The 20,438-nt window shown below is 34.7% G+C and overlaps 2 protein-coding genes across 3 annotated transcripts in view; both read left to right on the top strand.

Moving 5' to 3' along the window:
- LOC138317520 (hemicentin-1-like) overlaps window positions 1-7,617 on the top strand; it is a 28,583-nt gene extending 20,966 nt beyond the window's left edge. For both annotated transcript variants that reach the window (XM_069259258.1, XM_069259257.1), the window contains 10 exons: window positions 152-454; window positions 897-1,196; window positions 1,593-1,892; window positions 2,148-2,447; window positions 2,635-2,934; window positions 3,265-3,564; window positions 4,824-5,123; window positions 5,642-5,941; window positions 6,306-6,605; window positions 6,861-7,617. In XM_069259258.1, coding sequence (XP_069115359.1) covers window positions 152-454; window positions 897-1,196; window positions 1,593-1,892; window positions 2,148-2,447; window positions 2,635-2,934; window positions 3,265-3,564; window positions 4,824-5,123; window positions 5,642-5,941; window positions 6,306-6,605; window positions 6,861-7,195 — 3,038 coding nt within the window. In that variant the 3' untranslated portion in view covers window positions 7,196-7,617. The remainder of the gene's footprint in view (window positions 1-151; window positions 455-896; window positions 1,197-1,592; window positions 1,893-2,147; window positions 2,448-2,634; window positions 2,935-3,264; window positions 3,565-4,823; window positions 5,124-5,641; window positions 5,942-6,305; window positions 6,606-6,860) is intronic.
- A 1,242-nt stretch (window positions 7,618-8,859) lies between these two features.
- LOC138317212 (opioid-binding protein/cell adhesion molecule-like) lies at window positions 8,860-15,899 on the top strand. Its single transcript, XM_069258764.1, has 8 exons — window positions 8,860-8,871; window positions 9,410-9,749; window positions 10,040-10,294; window positions 10,471-10,749; window positions 11,265-11,393; window positions 11,749-11,956; window positions 12,191-12,268; window positions 12,557-15,899. Exons 1-8 carry the CDS (start codon window positions 8,860-8,862, stop codon window positions 12,867-12,869), a joined length of 1,614 nt encoding a protein of 537 aa, XP_069114865.1. The 3' UTR covers window positions 12,870-15,899.
- The last annotated feature ends 4,539 nt before the right edge of the window (window positions 15,900-20,438 follow it).

The raw sequence follows: 20,438 nt of genomic DNA, 5'->3' as shown, positions 1-20,438 counted from the left end.
TCCTGCTGTTTTAAAATTTAGTGATAGCCAGTGTTTGTCATGACAGTAAGCCCTAATTTGATTTTACTTTTATATCTACTGGTAGCTTTTGACTTTATGATTTCAACCATGAAGTAAATAATGTAACAAATAAAATCATGAATCTCTTTAGGTGTACCAAGCGTTGTGATTGGACAAACAACATACTCCTTCACTACTGGACAATCGGCCACGCTTGGCTGCACAGTAAGTGCTGTACCAGCTGCAACCTCGATAACCTGGGAAAAGTTGGACACCAATGGTAACCCAACCACAATCAATGTCAACGGAGTGAAATATACAGGAGGAACGACGGGGACACCATCCCTGACCATCGTCTCCGCGGTAACTACTGACTCGGGAACCTACCGATGTAGTGCTACCAATAGTATCGGAACAGGACAGAGTGAGCAGTCGTACCTATACATCACAGGAGGTATTAAGTCTATGTGACAGTCTCAGTGTTAACATTCAGGGAAAAAACCCGGTCAAGGATGACAACTGACTTCATGTCAAGTTATAAGCTTTGCCCTATGTGCACTAACAAGTTTCCTTGTGCACCATTAATCACAGAATTAGCCAGCTAGGTGTTCATTTTTCCCAAATATCTTTTTCTTCCATAGAAGTCCTTTTTGAAACATGTAGACTTAAGAAAGTATTTTTAAGAATCATTCTAGTAATTTTCCCTTGAGTTTTATTCTGTCTTTGCATATTACCTCCCCTGCAGATAGGTATACATTGTGACCTCATTATTACAGAATATTACTCTAATGGTAATTTAATCTTATTCAGTGTATAATGATACACGGTAAGTACTTTTGGTTTACCGGTAGTCTTAAGTTATCAGCCAAATACATGTTCAATTTTTTTTTTCTCAGACCTACCAACGGTGACGGTCAGTCAGAGTACATACTCGGCTATCACTGGTGAGTCGGTCACTCTAGACTGCCAGGTGTCAGCAACGCCTGCAGTAACCACAGTGGCATGGAAACGGACCTTGAATGGAGTTACCTCCACCTTGACCATTGACGGTACCAACTACAATGGTGGCACAATAGGAAGTCCGTCTTTGATTATCACTAGTGCCGACAGTGGTGATACAGCCTCGTATTTCTGTACCGCAACAAACGCTGTCGGAACAACAACTAGTAACGCAGTCTTCTTAACAGTTACAGGCAGTAAGTTTGATGTTTATTTTGTATTCTTATTTGTAATAAGTTGATTTAAGATATAATAAAAATTCATAAAAATCATTTAAAATCAAAATTATATAGAATGTATCAGAACGTTATTTTTAGTTTTAATCTTATAACTGCCATTGTTGATTATAACTGCCATTGTTGATTATAACTGCCATTGTTGATTATAACTGCCATTGTTGATTATAACTGTCATTGTTGATTATAACTGCCATTGTTGATTATAACTGCCATTGTTGTTTATAACTGCCATTGTTGATTATAACTGCCATTGTTGTTTATAACTGCCATTGTTGATTATAACTGCCATTGTTGATTTTCCTTAGATACTCCTGTCTCCTGTTGATTATAACTGCCATTGTTGATTTTCCTTAGATACTCCTGTCGTATCAGCCAATCAGGACTCGTACTCAGCCACCACTGGTAACGCAGTCACGCTCCACTGTGCTGTTAATGCTGTACCTGCAGCTACAGCAGTATTCTGGGAGCGTACTATTGGTGGGGTCACATCCACAGTCAGCATTAATGGAGTGAGTTACGGAGGATCTACTGTTAGTTCTCCATCACTAGAAATCTACAGCGCAGCCACCACCGACACAGGATCGTACATCTGTAAGGCTACTAATGCAGTAGGCACAGGACAGAGTGTGTCAATCACTCTAAGTGTCACAGGAGGTAGGTCAGGACTATTTATAGATATTTCCGCAAGGTGATAAAGGGAGATAATATCAATGCACAGGGGAGATAATAACAATATACAGGGAAGATAATAGCAATATGCATGGGAGATTAAAACAATAGACAGGGGAGATAATAACAATATACAGGGGAGATAATAATAATGTTAATCATTATACAGCTTAAGAACAAAATTTATTACTCTTTGACATTTTTGAAAATCTAGTTATTTTATTCACTATGTTTTGACAGATATACCGAGTGTGGTGATAGGACAGAGTAGCTACAGTGTGACTACAGGTACCACCGCCACCCTATCCTGTACCATATCGGGGATCCCCGCGCCCACCGCTGTTATCTGGCAGAAAACACGAAACAGTGTCACAAGTACCCTCACTATAGATGGTGCTAAATATAACGGAGGAAGTGTCTCGACACCATCTCTTATCATCAACAACGCAGACAGTAATGATGAGGCCAGCTATGTTTGTCAGGCTACTAATAGTGTGGGGACGGGCTCAAGCTCCTCAACCACCCTGACTGTTACGGGTTGTAAGTATATGAAAACCATTACAGACAGCTAGTAGAAGAAAAGATCTTTCATTTATCTCAGACTGTAATTGAAGGCTGTTTGTAATCAAAATAAAGTTCAGCACTTTCTAAAATTTTCGAAATTAATTTTCAATTTAAATAAAAATGTACTATTTTATTTTATTTTTTTTATTTCTTTTGTCCATAGCTATTCCAACTGTTTCTGTTGGACAAAATCAGTATACTGTGACCAAAGGAAGTTCTATCACGCTCCAGTGCTCAGTGTCTGCGACCCCGACAGCCACTGCAGTGACCTGGAAACGCATCTCTAGTGGTGCCACAACTGTGATCAGCGTGGATGGGACCAAGTATAGTGGGGCCTCTGTCAGCACACCCTCCCTTACTATAAATAGCGCAGGAACTGTGGATGCGGCTGCTTACGTGTGCACTGCCACCAATGTGGTCGGTGTAGGGGAGAGCACTCAGACAGTACTTACTGTTTCAGGAGGTATGATCACTAACCAGTTTTGTGAATTATGAAGTTCATATTTGTGCTCCTTCCTTGTATTATGTTGGGAGCATATACATGTATGATGTTACATAAGTCTGATAGAGACATGGTGGCATTTAGAATTTATTGTACTGTGATCATTTCAAAATCTTTTATCAATTTCTTAAATGCATGAAATATCTTATCATATTAAAAACAATTCTGACTAAATGACATATAATTTGAAGTAATCTTTGTTAAAGTAAATTTTGGTTCACACATTAATAAAAAATAAAATCAACTCATCAATAATGCTTTCCCTGAAGTTGACACATGTTTATGTTACAGATGTTCCCACCGTGACCGTGGGAGCCACCAGCTACTCAGTAGTTACAGGATCATCAATAACCCTCGAATGCACCGTCACCGCCACTCCTGCAGCCAGCGCCCTCTATTGGCAGCGAATAATAGGCGGCACCACTACCACCATGAACATTGACGAGATTAATTATTTCGATGGATCTATTACCACACCTTCACTGACCATCCAGGTGGCTTCATCCAGTGACCAGGGCTATTACATCTGCTCGGCCAGTAATAGTGTGGGCACCGGTCAGAGTGGTCAGACTTATCTGACCGTTACAGGAGGTAAGTACTGGCATGCTCAAGGGTTCTTCTTCTATTTCTTTATTAGATATCCGAATTTTTAAATTGCAGGTATTCCTATTTCATTTGATGTAGACGGATCTATATATGATATTTATTTGTTTGCATGCTGGTATTGTTTTGATAGACAGATATATGTCCAAGGAATATCAAACATTTGAAGTAATTTTGGACTCTATCAGGATATGAAAAGATATAATTTGTGTAATTCATCGATCTTGAAAAGTTAATTGCAAGACTTAAAGGAAAGACAAATAAAATTAATGAATAAATAAAAACACATACACACGGAGAAATATTTTTGGTATTAACTCTTTGATAGACTGTTGATTCATTTAGACTTTACTGATTCATTCTTACTAGTGTCAAGTTTTTGCTATAATACATACATACGGGTATACTTATAGATTGTTTTAAGAGAAAAATGTGGAGCATCTTGCTTGAACAGCATCAGATGAATATCTGACGTGTAAAACATTAATCAAAGGATTTAAAACTGTAAAATGACTTGGTTTAAGTATAGAGTAAGTCCCACCTTGCAGTGGTGACGTCATATTTTAGTAAGATGATAATATGCCATCACAAATACCTAAATCGGGGACTTATTGTACCCAATCAACATTGTTTTACATTCGCGAAACCATTATGTTGTACACATGACATGAAAAAACACATCGGACTAAAGAAATACATGTAATGCATTTTTCTAACTTTTTATCTAATTACAATATGTATCATTAATTTGATGTAATATTCATTAATCATTTTTTTTGCATTCCATTTCAGAATTATTTGTTTTTAATATGAAATAAAGAATTACAATATCCGTCTTCATTTTTTTTTTCTTTTTGTGATGCAATTTAACATATTAATAATTTGATGATGACATAATGTCTGTATTTTGACAATCCTAATGGCACAAGAACTTACTTTTATATGGATTAATATGTGTGACATTGATTGATGTATAAGGAGAGAGAGTGAGTAGAAGAGGATGGTTTTTTGTCGTCTTGAAAAATGGCTATAACTGTCATGAAACACTATAAAATATGATCATGTCAGTTTCAACTTAACTATCGAGATATGTTATAGATATTTGACAAAAACAAAATGAAAAAAGTCTTACACAAGAACTTCAGGTTTCCCTGTTACAGATCACTTTTCTTTAGATGTGTTTGATTTATAAGCTTTCTATGTATAGTGATGTTTGACGGTATATTTCGTTTCTCCCTGTTGAATAGGTATCCCAGCAGTTTCCATCCCTCAGACATCGTACAGCGTTGTCAGGGGCAGCACTATCACCATCCCCTGTACCGTGTCTTCATCACCCACGGCAACGTCTATTGTGTGGCAACGTATTGTAAATGGTGCAGCATCTACACTGACCATGGATGGTACCAAATTGTCCGGAGGATCCCTCACCACGCCATCCTTGACCATCAGTAACTCAGCAACAAGTGACCAAGCATATTATGTGTGTAAGGCGACCAATTCTGTGGGCACAGGTCAGAGTTCACAGACCTACCTCACAGTTACAGGCAGTAAGTATAATGTAGGGGAGGTAACTAGACATAATTAAGGGAGATAATCCTGTCAACATTGGAGGGGAGCTAACTGAACATAGTTAGGGAAAATAATCTAGATCTGTGCATAGGAGAGATTATTATTGAGATATTGGAGAGGTCGTATCTGTACAAAACTAGTGGAAATCTTCCTGTTGAACTTTTGAGTTAACTAACGATAGATTAGACGAGATATTTATGTAGAGATTTGAGGTATGTAACTCTTTTGAGGATGCTCAATATCACAATACACTGAAGGGGAGGTAACTCTGTAGTATATGAGAGTGGGATGTACAAAGGGGAGGTAACTCTTTATAGATTGAACAAAGCTCCTGTGTTTATCTCACTGTTGCAAGCATTTGTTATAGAGGGGGAGATAACTCTGGATGATAAAGAAGGGAATGCAGAAGTTTAGGTAAAGTGAGGTAATTTTATGGGTATGGGAGGTAACTAACAAATAAGGTGGCAGAGTTTGACAATGTAAATTTGATTACCAGGTGTTCCTGTAGTAACTGTCAGCCAATCACAGTACAGTGTGGTACAGGGAGCCTCCAGGACCATCGACTGTAGCATATCCGCCTCTCCCGCAGCCACCTCAGTCTCCTGGGAAAGAATCAACGGAGGAGTGACCACTACACTGACCATTGATGGGACCACGTTTTCTGGTGGTCAGTTGGGGACACCATCCTTGACCATCATCAGTGCGGCCACCAGTGACCAAGGCTATTATGTCTGTACAGCCATGAACAGTGTGGGCATTGGTAGAAGTTCTCAAGCCTACCTTACCGTCTCTGGCAGTAAGTTTGTCTGTAGCTCTCCAGTCAAGCTGGTATCCATTTAAAAGTAGCTTTGTATTTTATGAACCATATTTAATTGCTTCAATTAGAAACAAAAGTGGGTGTGAAGTAGAGGGTTCTCATCCTGTCTTATCCAGGTTTCATCTTGAAATGAAGCTTTTATGTCTTTCATGTAATTGTATTTCTATTTCTTGTTCTGTTACAATCAGCATTTCATTATTAATAAGTGGTTACAATCAGTATTTGGATAAAGAAATTTCAAATTTTGACAATAAAGATAAACTTTGAAAAGTAAACATATTTAAAAGTATTTGGTATAGTATAAGAGGACTGCTTGACCTTGACCTTGTTTCTCCTGTAACAGGTACGCCGGCCGTAACTGTAGGATCTTCTACCTACACTGTTGTCATTGGCAACACGATCACTCTTTCCTGCTCCTACACATCAAGTCCGACGGCAACTGCACTGAGATGGGAGAAAATTGTTAATGGTGCTGCCTCTACGATCACAGTCGACGGAACGAAATATGGAGGAGGGAGCCTTAGTTCCTCTAATTTGACCATCAATACTGCGGCCGCTAGTGACCAGGCGTACTACAAGTGTGTGGTGACCAATAGTGTAGGGGAGGGCAGCAGTAGCCAGACGTATCTGTATGTCACCGGAAGTAAGTATTGTCTCAACATACATCCTTTTATCCACCTGCTTCCTTTTGAGTCATCAATTCTTCAAAGCCGTTCAGGACCTGTGTACTGCGACTGAAGAAACTTTATTAAAAAAATTCTTTCTGCACAGTGAAGACATTTTCTCCACAGACAAATACCACTTCAATCCACACCTCACCTCTATAGTATATTATATCATATGTCTGAGTCTGTATTTACAAGCCTATTATTAAAATCTCTGATGTGTTTTTGTACAGATATCCCCTCTGTATCCGTGAGTCAGACTTCCTACAGTATTGGCTATGGAAGTTCTGTCACCCTCAACTGTGGTGTGTCCTCCACCCCAGCCGCTAACTCAGTCTTCTGGGAGCACACTGGCTCAAATGGTGTCACCTCCACTGTGACGATTGGCTCAGGTTACCAGGGGAGTTCCTTGAGCTCGCCATCTTTGGTGATATCCTCGGCGGTCCTGGAGGACCAGGGCTCATACTACTGTAAGGCGACTAACAACGTGGGAACAGGGACGAGCAGTCAGGTGTACCTGTACGTAACAAGGAGGTATGTATGCACAGTGTCGATATCCTCTGTATAGTGCTGTCACACAGGAATGATCCGTAAGGTGTTTCAAATTGTAGTCATGTCGATTTTAATGTGAATGTTGAAATTGTGGTTACAACATGTATGTGGCATTGAATTGGAATATTGAATTTGTGATATGTGATTTTTGAATTCTAATGTAGATTTTGTTATTATGTGATTTTATTTATTGTAATGTTGAATTTGTGATTATGACATTTTTTTATTGGAATGTTGAATCTGTGGTCATAAACTTTATTAAACAGAAGTTATTTGAAGTTACAGTCTATCATCGGGAAAATATGAATTTTTGATCTTGATCTTTAAGAAAAGATATTTTCATTTTTTTGGGTTTCTTTGTTAATGATTTTTGTTTTACTGTTCACTCCACAGGAAATTTGATCTTTAAAAAAATTAATGAAAACTACCATCTAAACAATTCTGCATTGATATGAGGGAAAAAAATCTTCTTTTTTTTTATTTATATATTTTTTGCTTGTTCGTGAGATTGAACTTTAAATTTACTTGCTTTATTTTTGTTTTAAAACAGGCCCTACAAGTATTGTTTTTATTTACTTTATTTTGTTTCTTTTTTGTTTGAAGTTTAAAACAAAAATAGTATACAATAGCAAAAGATATGTTTAGACTAAAGATTGTGGCATGATAATATCAAGCATGAACACTTTTTAAGAATTTTTGAAATATTTGTTTTTAACCAATTAAATAGCTTAGTTTTGTTTAAAATTTTCCTTGATCATATAACAGTTTAAAGCATTCATTTTACTGTAAGAAACATTAAATTTGTGTATTTTTACATTTCAATACAGCATGCCTGCATGACTACTGGTAAATTTGCAGATTTAGGAAATATTTTATTAGTTGTATGTGTATCAGATATAGAGAAGAAGACAGTTTTGATAATGCTTAATAATTTTTTTTTTTTATTTTATGATGTCCTCTGAATTGTTATCTGGAAAAAATATCTTATCTACTTTAAACTTTATTTTCAAACTTTTATTTATGCTTATTGCATTAATTATTAATAATTGATCCTTTATTGTTAATAAAATTAAGATTTTTTTTCTATAATGTTTCATCATTATCAAATTTACGATGTGAACTTTGTTTTTATTTTCTGTTTTTTTACAGCTTATTAATTTGCTTTTACTTCTAGCTTGATTAAATTTATCTCTGGGCTGATTTTAATCTGCGTACAAAATTACAGCATTTACCTAATGACCTACTTCTATACTTCTCAAACATACAAATATGGCCCAATGTGTTACCTACCAACAAAGATATTCTCTGTTATAATGATAGCCAAGAGTAGTCAATATGTTGCAGATTAAATACACATATCTGTAGATTTGCTTAAAGCTTTGGTTATTACCAGATATAGCTGCATGGAACCAGATAGCTCTATGTGTTTAACTAGCTATAGGAATCCTTGACAGATCAAATCAGAGATATCAGATTTCTCAGAAAAACAAAATTATTTTATTTTAGATGATGCAACCTACATTATCTGAAAATGTTACAGAAAAAAAATGCAGAAAATTTTAAAAGCCTAAATAAAAAAAAAAAGCATATTGTCTGAGAAATAATTCTCTGAAAGTTTTAATCATGGGAATTGGTTCCAACAAGTAGTTGCTTTGCTTATGAAATCACTAATTGCTTACGATGCATTTGCTTGTTAGTTTGGTTTTGGGTATATTGTTTTTGCATGAATGTTTAATTATAATTTAATTATTTTTCAGGCACTTAACACCTTTGCAATAAAACTGTTTTTTGTTTTTGTATTCATTGTCTGTGATTATGAGATAATGACAGTGTTTATTACCATCTGTGTAACAATTAGGTTTTTTTTCTTTTACTTATTGTATTACATTGTATCTCAGCAAAATTGTTATCTTTTGTAAATATTAACGTTAGTCAAAGAACATTAAATACAATTTCTTTTTTAGAAGATTTATTTCTTAATTCTGTTAAATTTATATTTCACAGAAAACAATATGTGCAATGAAATTTCTTATAAATTTTCTTTTGAATTATGAAATCATATATTATTTTTTTCATTTGCTATTTCAGTAATATATAATATTTGAATTTCACAATTGTTTTTTTTTATATATAATTTTATTTCAATCGGTACATGTATATACTATAACTGGCCTTTTTCTTTACTTGAAATATTTAATTCAGATTAATGTTAATCAATTTTAATTTTTAGTCCTTTTATAAAATATATCCCTCATTTATCTCCCTTACAGATGTCCCGACTGTGTCCGTAGGCTCAGCGTCCTACAGTGTGGCTCTTGGTGGCACAGCCACTCTGGGTTGTACTGTCTCGGCGTCTCCGGCGGTCACCTCCTTATACTGGTCTAAGGTAGTCAATGGAGCGAGTAGCACTATTGTAACGTCTGGAAACACACGGTACAGTGGAGGCACCATCAGCAGCCCCTCACTAGTGATCAGTAGTCTGGAGACCGGTGACACGGGGACGTATAGATGTAACGCTGTTAATAGTATCGGCACGGGACAGAGCAGTCTGACCAGCCTCACTGTCACATGTAAGTCACCGATATTCTGGTACCGTAATTATGGTGAATACGGTTAAAAGATGATCTCACAGTCAAATTAAAAATGATACAGAGCATTAAAACTTATCAAAAGCAAATACAGGCATTTGACATGAAATCCCTTTTAAAGTCTAGTTTTGAAGCTTCAGACAATCAGGTTATTGATGCTAAAGGTATAGTGAATAATTATATGGTTGGAATTAGCAAAATAGCCTTCAAGTTAAACATACATGATGTCCATTTAAAAACAAATACAAAATTTGATTTTATTCTATTTATAGATGCACCACAAAATACAGTTGTCTCCCCTGCGTCAATGACTCGGAATGAAGACCAGTCTATATCAGCTACTTGTACCTCCGACGGAACACCTAACCCAACCTTCAGCTGGGTCAAGGTCAGCACAAACCAAGTCTATGGTAGTACTGGCACACTGTCTATCTCCAACATTGACCGTGGCCATGACGGTGTTTACCGATGTACAGCCACCAATAGTCAGGGGTCTGACTCGTCTACCCTTACTATCACAGTAAGGTGTAAGTATTCAGTTTAATTTCACTTGATATCCTAGCTATCAGTTTCATCTCCTGGAAATATAGCTGAGTATTTCAATGATATAAAATTGGTCATTATGAAAAACTGATTTTTAATGTTTCATTGACCTGACTGTCCTGTGTATGTATTTTTAACCTTGTTTTATTCTGTTGACCAGATCGTCCAGTGAGTACAGTGACCAGTGCCCAGTCCTCGGTTACTTTAAGCTCAGGGCAGTCCCAGACTCTGTCGTGTGACACTGTGTCCAACCCCTTGGTGACGTCCTATTCCTGGACTAAGGATGGCGTGTCTCTCACCAGTGCCGCTAGTAAGACATACACCGTGACAATCAGTGCCTCCTCTGACTATGGAACATACGCCTGCTACGCCACCAATGACATCGGCCAGTCTGCAGCCATCCCATTTACTGTCTCCTCAGGAATTTCTGGAACTTCAGGTAGGAATCATCTCCTTGTTAGGGCTAACATTTTGTAAAATATGCTTCTCTTGAAGTCACTGTGGCCATATAATGTTGCCGATATATGGAGGTTTCGAGACCAAAATGACGTAAGTAATACACAATTCATCGTTGATTAGTTCCAATTTCTGGTGGGTGTGATGTACATCACAAATATTACTTCTTCAAAATATGACATTAAAATCACTGGAAAGTGTTGCTAATCAACCGTAAATCATACTACATCTGTATTTTGGTATCTCAAAATGAACGCAATGCATACATAAAATCCAGCATTACCATGACAACTTCACATTTTCTGAATTCTACACCTGACTGTATTCCTGCTTTTATAAAGTAAAGTCTTCAATCTGAAATTGTTTAAATTCGTTTGCATAATGAAAAAGAAAATTACAGTATACATATGTGGGTTCTCTGTAAAGAATAGTTGCAGCGATACAGGTTCACACTCCATTTCTGTTTAATTAATCATCACGACTTATTAAACTTTCCAGCTGCGCCAGCCACAGGAGCCTCTACTGCCGACACTGGCCTCACATCGGGCACCATTGCTGCCATCGTCCTTGCTATCCTCTTCATCCTCCTCATCATTCTTCTTGTCGTCTGCTGTTGCTGCATGAAAGGTAAGTCACTAGTTACCTCCCCTTGTATCATTAAAGTTCATTAACTTAACAGATTAAGTCTTCAGTTATCTCCCCTCTTTATTAGTCTTTAGTTATATCTCCCATTTTAATTCATATAAACTTAACATAAGACTCCAGTCTCCACCTTATATCATTACCACAAAGACTCAGAGAATAGAATTGGTTGTTTATATATCTCTAAACCCAATAAATTTCATTATCATTTTATGAAAACAAAATTAACACAAGAAGTTTAATTATCAAAACAACTCTATAATCTTTAAATTATCACTTATATTTATGAAGTAAGAACTATTAATGACCATCAAAAACCAAACTCCTCCTCAAATTTTAGGTGTTTGTGGTAAGACGACAAAGAAGAAGAAGATTCAACCAACTGAGATTAAGGAGGAGCCGAAGGAGATTATACGAACCATTGAGATACCTCGGTATGTGGAGAAACCAGTGGTCTACAGGGAGGAGAAACCCGTCGTCTACAGAGAGCCAGTGTACAGGGAGTCATACAGGGAACCCTCCGCAGTCTCTCGTCAGGACGTTGTCATGTATGTATATATCAGTCAGTAATACGTGCAGCTGGACCCTCTCTGACCCATGACCCCTGGTAATCTGACACCAATTTGTTGCATTATAAGCGTGATCTTTTACAAGCTAGGACAATCTTCATCTATCTGAGTGTTTTTGCTTCATTACAGTATATATATATTTGTTTATTTGAAAATTTATTTATGAATTAGGAAGATATATATTAAGTATCTTTGTGTTTTGTTTCTTTGCAGTGCTGAGGAGAATTTCGACATTTTGAAATATCAGACCATTCCACCATCTGGGACCTCAATAGATGGTGGAACTGTAGAGTACGTGTTTCTGCTATTATATATCATAGAACTTAAAACTCTTAACTGGTATCATTTTAAATTTGAACAATAATATATACTGTATATCTTACTTGAAACTTCAAAAGAAAATGGATTTTAATACCAGAAAGTTAAATAAAAATATTTGAATCAATATGTTTTAAAACATTTCTTAAAAGAAATCTGGATAATGCCCTTTAAAAAATAAAAGTTAAAATTTTCAAGATATTATTGTTGGCAATATTAGAATCATACATTTTATCTTCACAACACCATATGTCTTCACAGTACTTTGGTGGAGCACCGCCGTAGCCATCGTGCTGCCCCAGCTCATCTCCCAGCGCTAGAGTATACTCTAGAAGCCACGACGACCGCTGAGGACGACGAACGTCGACGACGCAGGAGAAGCAAGAAGAGGAGGAGGAGGCAACGTGAGGAGGGAGAGGGAGAAGAGAGGGAACATCGTAGTACATCCCGGCGACGACACAGGAGGAAACGACGTGAAGAAGCAGAGGGTGAACCCATTATAGCAAACGGGGATATGTACTACCGTAATTACTCCAACAATGCTGATAACAGTGAACAATACTACTACAATTAGTGATCATACAGCAACTATTGGAGGATACTACATATACAAACATTGCTACGACCAAAGGACAATTATACAACAACGAACTCGCCAACCAAAAAATTGTTTAACTGTTTAAGTTATTCCCGTTAAAAGGTCAAACAGTTTCCTTGCAAATATCATTTTGGTGGATGCAGACCTGTTTTTATACCAGTCATGGGTATGTTATTTAGTGTATATGATACATGATCGACTTGTCATCTATGATTAGTCTTACTGCTTTACTCAATGTTTGCATTCACTTGAAAGCAGGAACACCTTTCCAGCTGTAATTTTATGTACATGTACACACATGTTCTACCAAAGGGACATAACTCTATGATAAAATGTATTGGATTTACACTGTACAATATATCTAATTGAGGTGTTTATTCTTTGGAAAATATTTACATAAATGGTATTTATTAAAAAAATTTAAAAAAAAAACATAGAATTCCTCGATATAAAAGTCACTGTTTGAATATCATGTATGATATTACTAAGGGGACATAACTCCTTGATAGTGTTCCAGTCAAAGATTTTTGAGGTATATTATTTATGTCATGTTTTTAATATGAACGTGATCTTTGTGAAGTTTTACATTGAATTGATAGATCAATAATATCGGGGGGAAAATGTTCTCCTTTTCTGTTTTTATAATATCCATTTTTTGTTTTGTGCAAAACTAAATTGATTGATATAATTGGACATAATATATTATGTATAACTTCAAACATAAGCATAATAATATTTATAATTTTTATATGCTGCAATTCTTTTTGTATTTAAGAGCAAATTAAGTGTTGATGCAAATCAAAATACTCTTAACATAACTGAAAGCATAATTATATATTTTACACTAAGGACTGCCAAACTGAATTTATTCGTCCCATTTATACCACTCAAGTGTGGAAAATAAGAATGTTCTATTGGAAGATGATAATAAATTATGTGATATGTAATTTTAGTGTAGAAACTACATGTTAGACAACTTTCTAGTCTCAGTTATATATGTACCATATAATAGTTTATTTCTGTGTCTGTGATATATTAGTTTCCTTTCCAAACAATATTAAAAGTAGATGTAAGAATGAATATTTAAAGTGGATTCGACCTGGTAGGAAGGATCATTATAATTTTTTAACGGTGCAAAGCCAATTGTTTTCTGTTACAAGTCACAGGTCTATCAAAATGTTGATATAGGAATTGATCATGTTAATTTATACTGTATACAGATATTTCTGTTTAGAGAGTACTGTGGTTCATTGTAATTCTGTGTTCCGTTAATTTTGTTCTGCTATTCCATGTAGATTTAGGAGTGGATAATGTTGATATAAAATTGGAAGAGGGTATGAATGTTGTATTAGTGTGATAATTATTTTATATTTTTATTGCTTACATGGTTGTAATGATAAATATTTGATATCAATCAACATGAATTCCCAGTCTATCTGTATATATCTGGATATAAGTGATAAAACACATTTTTTAACATTTTACACAGAAAGTTTTTTATTTTGAATAATATACTGGTGATGATTTAAGTAAAAGCATATTTGGAATTTTGGGGATATTTTTTTTATCATTTTTATGATTTATGCTGCATAATACTTTTCCGTCCAAGCAAAAAAAAAAAAAATTTCGTCCATACTTCTTTATGTTAACTCTGATTAAAGATGTTGTACTTATATGTTATGTTTATGTATGTAATGTTGTTGTTGTAGAAAATGTATGATTGTCTTTAACTTAATCTTGTACATAGTAATTTCTAAAGCAAAATGTGATATATCATTAAAACCATTCATGATATACATACCTTTACAGCTAACAAGTTCTTAACATATATTGGATATACATGTATACCATTCATTGTTACTTTACATTGATAGACTTATTTCTAAAAAATTAAAATACAGTTTATAGCCGTAATGATTCATTTTTGAAATGAATGTGTAAAATGGTACCTGTGATAATTAAATGTAAGAATTGCTATAAAATGTTTTAAACATGAATTTTTTCAATTTGTAAAATCAATATTTAGCAAATTTTATTCAACCTTAATGTCAAAATTTTTATAAGAGCACTTTATATTTTTACAATTTGTCATTTTAAAATGACTTATTATACAGGTGCTAGACTATATTCTAAAAATGTATAATTACTCCAACAGTTTATCAGTGATTGATTATGAAATTCCATTTTAAAACCAAAGCTCGCTAATTAATATTTGTTTCATGACCATCAAATCTAGTTTGTGTAATAAAATCTAGAATACATAATGTTGTTCTTATAATCTTATTGACATGTTTTATAAACCAAAATTACACCTATCAATGGGTCTACTTATAATCTCTATAGTTTAATTTTATTTGCATCTGTGATAATTAGCTTTAAATTCAGTACAAATGTCTGGAATGTCGTAAAGAAAATACAAGTTTTCATTAGTGCTAAATTATAATACAATTGTATATGGTATGTATATGCCTGTAATATTCATTGCATTAATATCTAGTACGGAATGTGCTGAATCACCAATTCTATATGTTATCGTTATTTCAATTCATGTGAAAAGGAACTTTAATGTATACTTGTATATATATATATATCTGTAGTCTTAGATAAATGTATAGTTATAAATTATGATTGCTCAAATATAACAAAACCTGAGTAATTAATGTAGTGTTTAAACCCATGCTGCTGTATAAGGATACACATCAATTAGACTCATTATCAGCTTTTGTAGTTCGAGTTTGAGAAATGAAATTAGTTTCCTTGGTTTCCAACGACTAGAATGTCAATACCTAGAAATTATAAGATCTTTTGGTGTAGATTACACAATTTTTCTGTGAATAATATTTGGTACTATACATGAATGTACATGTAGTATGCTCAGGTAAGATTTGCATTATAATATATCATGTTCAAAAGGACATTCATTCTGCATTGAATGTAGTTATAAAAAGTCATTACAGTATTAGTGAGTACATTTGTTATTAAAACTAGCAACTTAATCAATTGACATTGAGACGTTTTTTCTTGTTTTTTTTTTTTCATCTGAGAAATCTTCCTCAATAATGACACACATGTACATGGTTGTTAATTATGCTTATACTTGTAATGTCATATTTATTGAAAAGTAAATATCAGATCCCAAATTTTTTCGCCTAGTACAATCATGCAATGAGCCCAAAGGAAACATTATAGGTACAATTATAATGCCCAATCCACCATCTACAAGGAAATTACCAGTATACATTTTAATCGCATTTACAACATCAATAGAAATATTATATGTTAATGACAGATTTTTTTTTCTGATAGTGACACAAGTGGACTGAGATTTAAATCCTTTGGGTTTAAACCCATCCTAATCTTATATAACTGTCCACTGTATTTGAACAACATATATAGAGTATGTAGATGTCCTCATTCCTTATGGTTTAGACTCCTGACAGTTCATACCAATTACATACAACTGTACATTGTTAACATAAGCCTTTCTGAAAATAGTATGATGTTCTTGACATTTGGTCTTGAAACTACATTTAACTATAGCAGTAACACACTATATTGGTGTTTGGTTATGTATATGTACATGTACGTTTTATTTCATCAAATCTCCTTTGGAACAAAGCCTATAGATAGGATGTATTTACAATGAATACTAAAATGATCTACAGTGACCTTGACCTTGACACTTGTTTACTAAGCACGACCTTGTCCAAGAGATGTTAGCCTTGACCCATATGGTATGACACACATGTATGACCAAGACTCCTAGTATCTGAACCCCTTGGAGGATGAAGGTTTGAAATGAGTCAAGTTAAAAGGATTACCTACAAAATGTAGATCAAACTTTTCTGACAATAATAGGAACTGGGAACTTGGTTCTGTAAGGCAATTTGTGTTTTGGTTAAAATCGCTAAAACCGTATTGACAATTCTTGCAAAGCTCGTTGTGAAATTTGATCATTGTATCAATTGCTCTATAGATCTATATCAATTGGTTTTTCATTAACAATTGATTTTCTGTAAAAATTCTGTTGTTCCTCTCGATTAGGTGATAATTTGCTTATAAATAATGCCATGCCATATGAACAGCTGACAGTCGTGTTTTCATACTAAAAGTTTAAAATTTCAGAAGAAAACAGTCCAGAAATATCCTAGTTGCCAACAATAAATGATGGTTTAGATTTATTATTTGTGGTGGAGAGCTGGTTAGCTACATTCTGGTGAAGTTGTGTTGAGGGTTTCTTTTGTTAAATATCATTGAGAATAAGTGATTTAGATATGTAGTACTATCAAAAATCTGTTCCAAAAAGGTTCTTGGAAATCACTTTCAACCTTGAATTAGGTCTGTATCAAATAGAATTTACAGGCCTAGCATACACTGTACACCTTGGACATATTGTACTGAGGTCATGGCAGGGGCGTAGCCAGAGTTGAAACAATGTGGATGCAATGTTATTTCCCTGCCAAATTGATCCCTTCCAAAGCAACTTGTACCTTAACAGTTCAAACAATTCAGGAAACCGGATCAACTTTCTACGACTCTGCTTTTGAGATATTTTACAATGACGCAGCTTAAAATCGAAATAGATACTGAAAATCGTGATTGCTGTCCCTGAATTTCTGGGCACTTTTAGTATTGTAGGTGTATTCAGACTATAATTGAATTCATGACTTAGCATTATTAACAATTTGTATATAAATAAACACAAGTATTGTACAATATCCAAAAACAGTGATGAGAAATGCAGTATTATTTATGTAGAAGAACAGGGAAATTACACATTCCTTTTGAGTGCCCCGAGCAGGAATCGAACCCGGGTCTCCGGCGTGGAAATCTACGGCTCTACAGACTGAGCCAAAGAAGCATGCTCCGTCAGCTGAGTGACAGAGACCGTATTTAACACTATTTACAAGTCACACCGACCCGCTCCTTTTACATTTATTTAGTATGGGCTCGGGTTTTTTTTTACTTTACCCTTCCTTAGCTCTCACTTCTAACTCCTACCGTCAGACATTCTCTCCCTGTCTCATTCCACACCACTAAAATAAAGCTCACTCATCGATTCAGGATCACCCATCTCAAGCTCAAACAAAAAGGGGTCCCACGAGAAAACAATTGCAGGTTGACTATCTTTTAATTTGAGAAGTCATGTAGCCATACCATATTAGAGACCTCTGATCCAATCACCAACAAATTCAAAGGAAAGAGACAAATGTAAGTTTTTGTACACTCTACATTTGTATCACAGGCTCTAATAGACATTTCTCTCTCTTTACTTATATATATATAAATATTTGTGTGTGTGTGTAACACAACATTACATATATAGAGAGAATAATGTCTATCTATAGAGGGCGAACCTACGGGAAGGCCAATCAGGGTTTAGGGGAGCTTTGATTACATGCACCTTGGTACATTATGCACCTGTGTTTGAAAAAAACTAAAAGACGCATACCAACAAACGTGAATCTCATTATATATAGCAGCTAAAATCGATCTTTCTAGAAATTGATATTTTTATACATATATCTTTGCTCCTCTGTCCAAAATTAACGTTAAACTATTTTAAAAGAACACCTTGAAGTAAGTTTAGTACATTTATAAATATACTTGGATTCATATCGTCACTTATAAAATAGAGTTTTTCGTTTTTCGTTGTAAATTATTTCTCGTTGAAGTCAATCCCGGTAACTCTGATTTCTTTCTATTATACCTGTATACCCTTGCGATACGAGTGGTTACTACTACTAAATCCTCCTGTAATTAGGATTAAACAGGTCCATGATAGTCTAAATTTGGTTTGTTCAAATGATGATAAATTCTTTTACTTATTATATATGATGTATGGAGAGTTAACTTAAATCCTTGATTTACGTGTATCATAAATTGTTTCCAGAGCAAAATATCGACGAGATACATTTACATTAAAAAGCATTGTACCTACACTGCGGAAATCTCGTGAAATATAGATCAGTTAAGATGATAAAACAATTAAATAACACACCAATATCCACAAACAACAGGAATAATGAATGTGGTTTGGTCTCGAACGGTATCTCAAAATTCGTCGTGAACACAGAAACCACGATCGGAATATTGCTGGAAAACCATCTAAAGGGCAATGGGTAATAATTTCTGATCGTTTTTCAGACCTCAGCTGTACTTTACAATTCACGTGCAATATATAATCTGTACATTATATATTAATACACGTACATGGAAATAAAACTGTCGCCTACATCCATATTTTCTCATTAAAAATAAATTAATTGTGCAGTTGGTATCATATCGTATACTCTGCCGAACCCAGGTACCAACCCCTATTTTGGTGTATTTTTCATGAAGACAAAAAATGGTTCAACGGGAAATTATGTACCATCGATCATTTGCAGACATTTTGGCGATCGGCTTATAACTTTTAGCGGATGCATTCAATTTGTTCGTGTGATTGCCTTTGATCTGATATAATGTACATATACATGTATAACGATTATTTCTCGTAGGTGACCACTGGCCAATTAAGACACTGCTTGTAAAATCTTAGTCCGATAAACCTGCCTATATTATTAGACCCCCCCCCCCCCCCCCTTTTTTTTTTTTTGCCTAATATCTATATTAGGCAAAAAACTTTTTAAAAAACCTAATAATATAGGCAGGTTTGGCGGACTAGTATAATCTGAACAATTAAATAATATTTACACTGTACAAATGTACATGTATATCACACAGCATATGCATGCTAATATTCTAATAGTCTAGTAATAGATGTAATTGATTGATTTATTGATTAATAATTATTTTGATGTTTATAAGTCTACTGCAATACGGCCGGTTGAATAAAACGTTCTACAAAAGGTCAATGTCAGTGGCTGTTCTAATTTTACCCCTCCTTTGAATTTCTAATGATTTCAATTCTAACATTTGTGTCAAGGACGTATACGTACAGTACATATTTAATTTAACTTTACATGTATAGTCCCCGCCTACATGTACATGTACGTATACGTCCTTGGTTTGTATTTTTAGGTTGAAAACAATAATGACAAGCCATTTTGATACCCAGTAGTTTTAATTGAACTAGAAATTTTTAGCGATTTCAGCTGAAAATATTTTTCATTTTCATAATCACTTTTTTTTTCTATTTGGATGAAATAGAATTTGCAAAGCACACTTTTAGATGCTTAATCCCTATACATGTATATGTAGCTAGAATGGTCTGATCAGGACTGAGACGAAGACTTAAAGCTGTCCGGTTCATTATAAATATGATATTCACACTAAAATAATATTTCCTTTCATTCAGGCTGCCTTTCGTTATAATTAAACGACCGTTATTGTACATACATAGACGATTGGGTCCGGACAACGACACCACCTACGTAAATATCTACTTTCCTTTAGTATATATAACGGTAGTCTAGTCATTGAAATACCACTTCATACCTGTATAAATAGGACCTTTCTTAACATGGTCACGCAACACTGAACACACAACTACATGCAAAGACAAGCTCAACACAAAAATTGTGTAATTTAGAATGTTAAATT

This window comes from Argopecten irradians, chromosome 3, assembly GCF_041381155.1.
Source record: "Argopecten irradians isolate NY chromosome 3, Ai_NY, whole genome shotgun sequence".
In the NCBI taxonomy this organism is placed as follows: domain Eukaryota; kingdom Metazoa; phylum Mollusca; class Bivalvia; order Pectinida; family Pectinidae; genus Argopecten; species Argopecten irradians.
Note: the sequence above shows the minus strand (reverse complement) of the source record. Positions and strands in the feature narration are given on the sequence as shown.

Excerpts from the sequence above, each read along its gene's own strand:
- LOC138317212 (XM_069258764.1), top strand. Across the intron at positions 9,750-10,039 it reads GACCAGCCTCACTGTCACAT|ATGCACCACAAAATACAGTT; the intron begins GTAAGTCACCGA and ends TTCTATTTATAG. Across the intron at positions 11,957-12,190 it reads TCTCGTCAGGACGTTGTCAT|TGCTGAGGAGAATTTCGACA; the intron begins GTATGTATATAT and ends GTTTCTTTGCAG.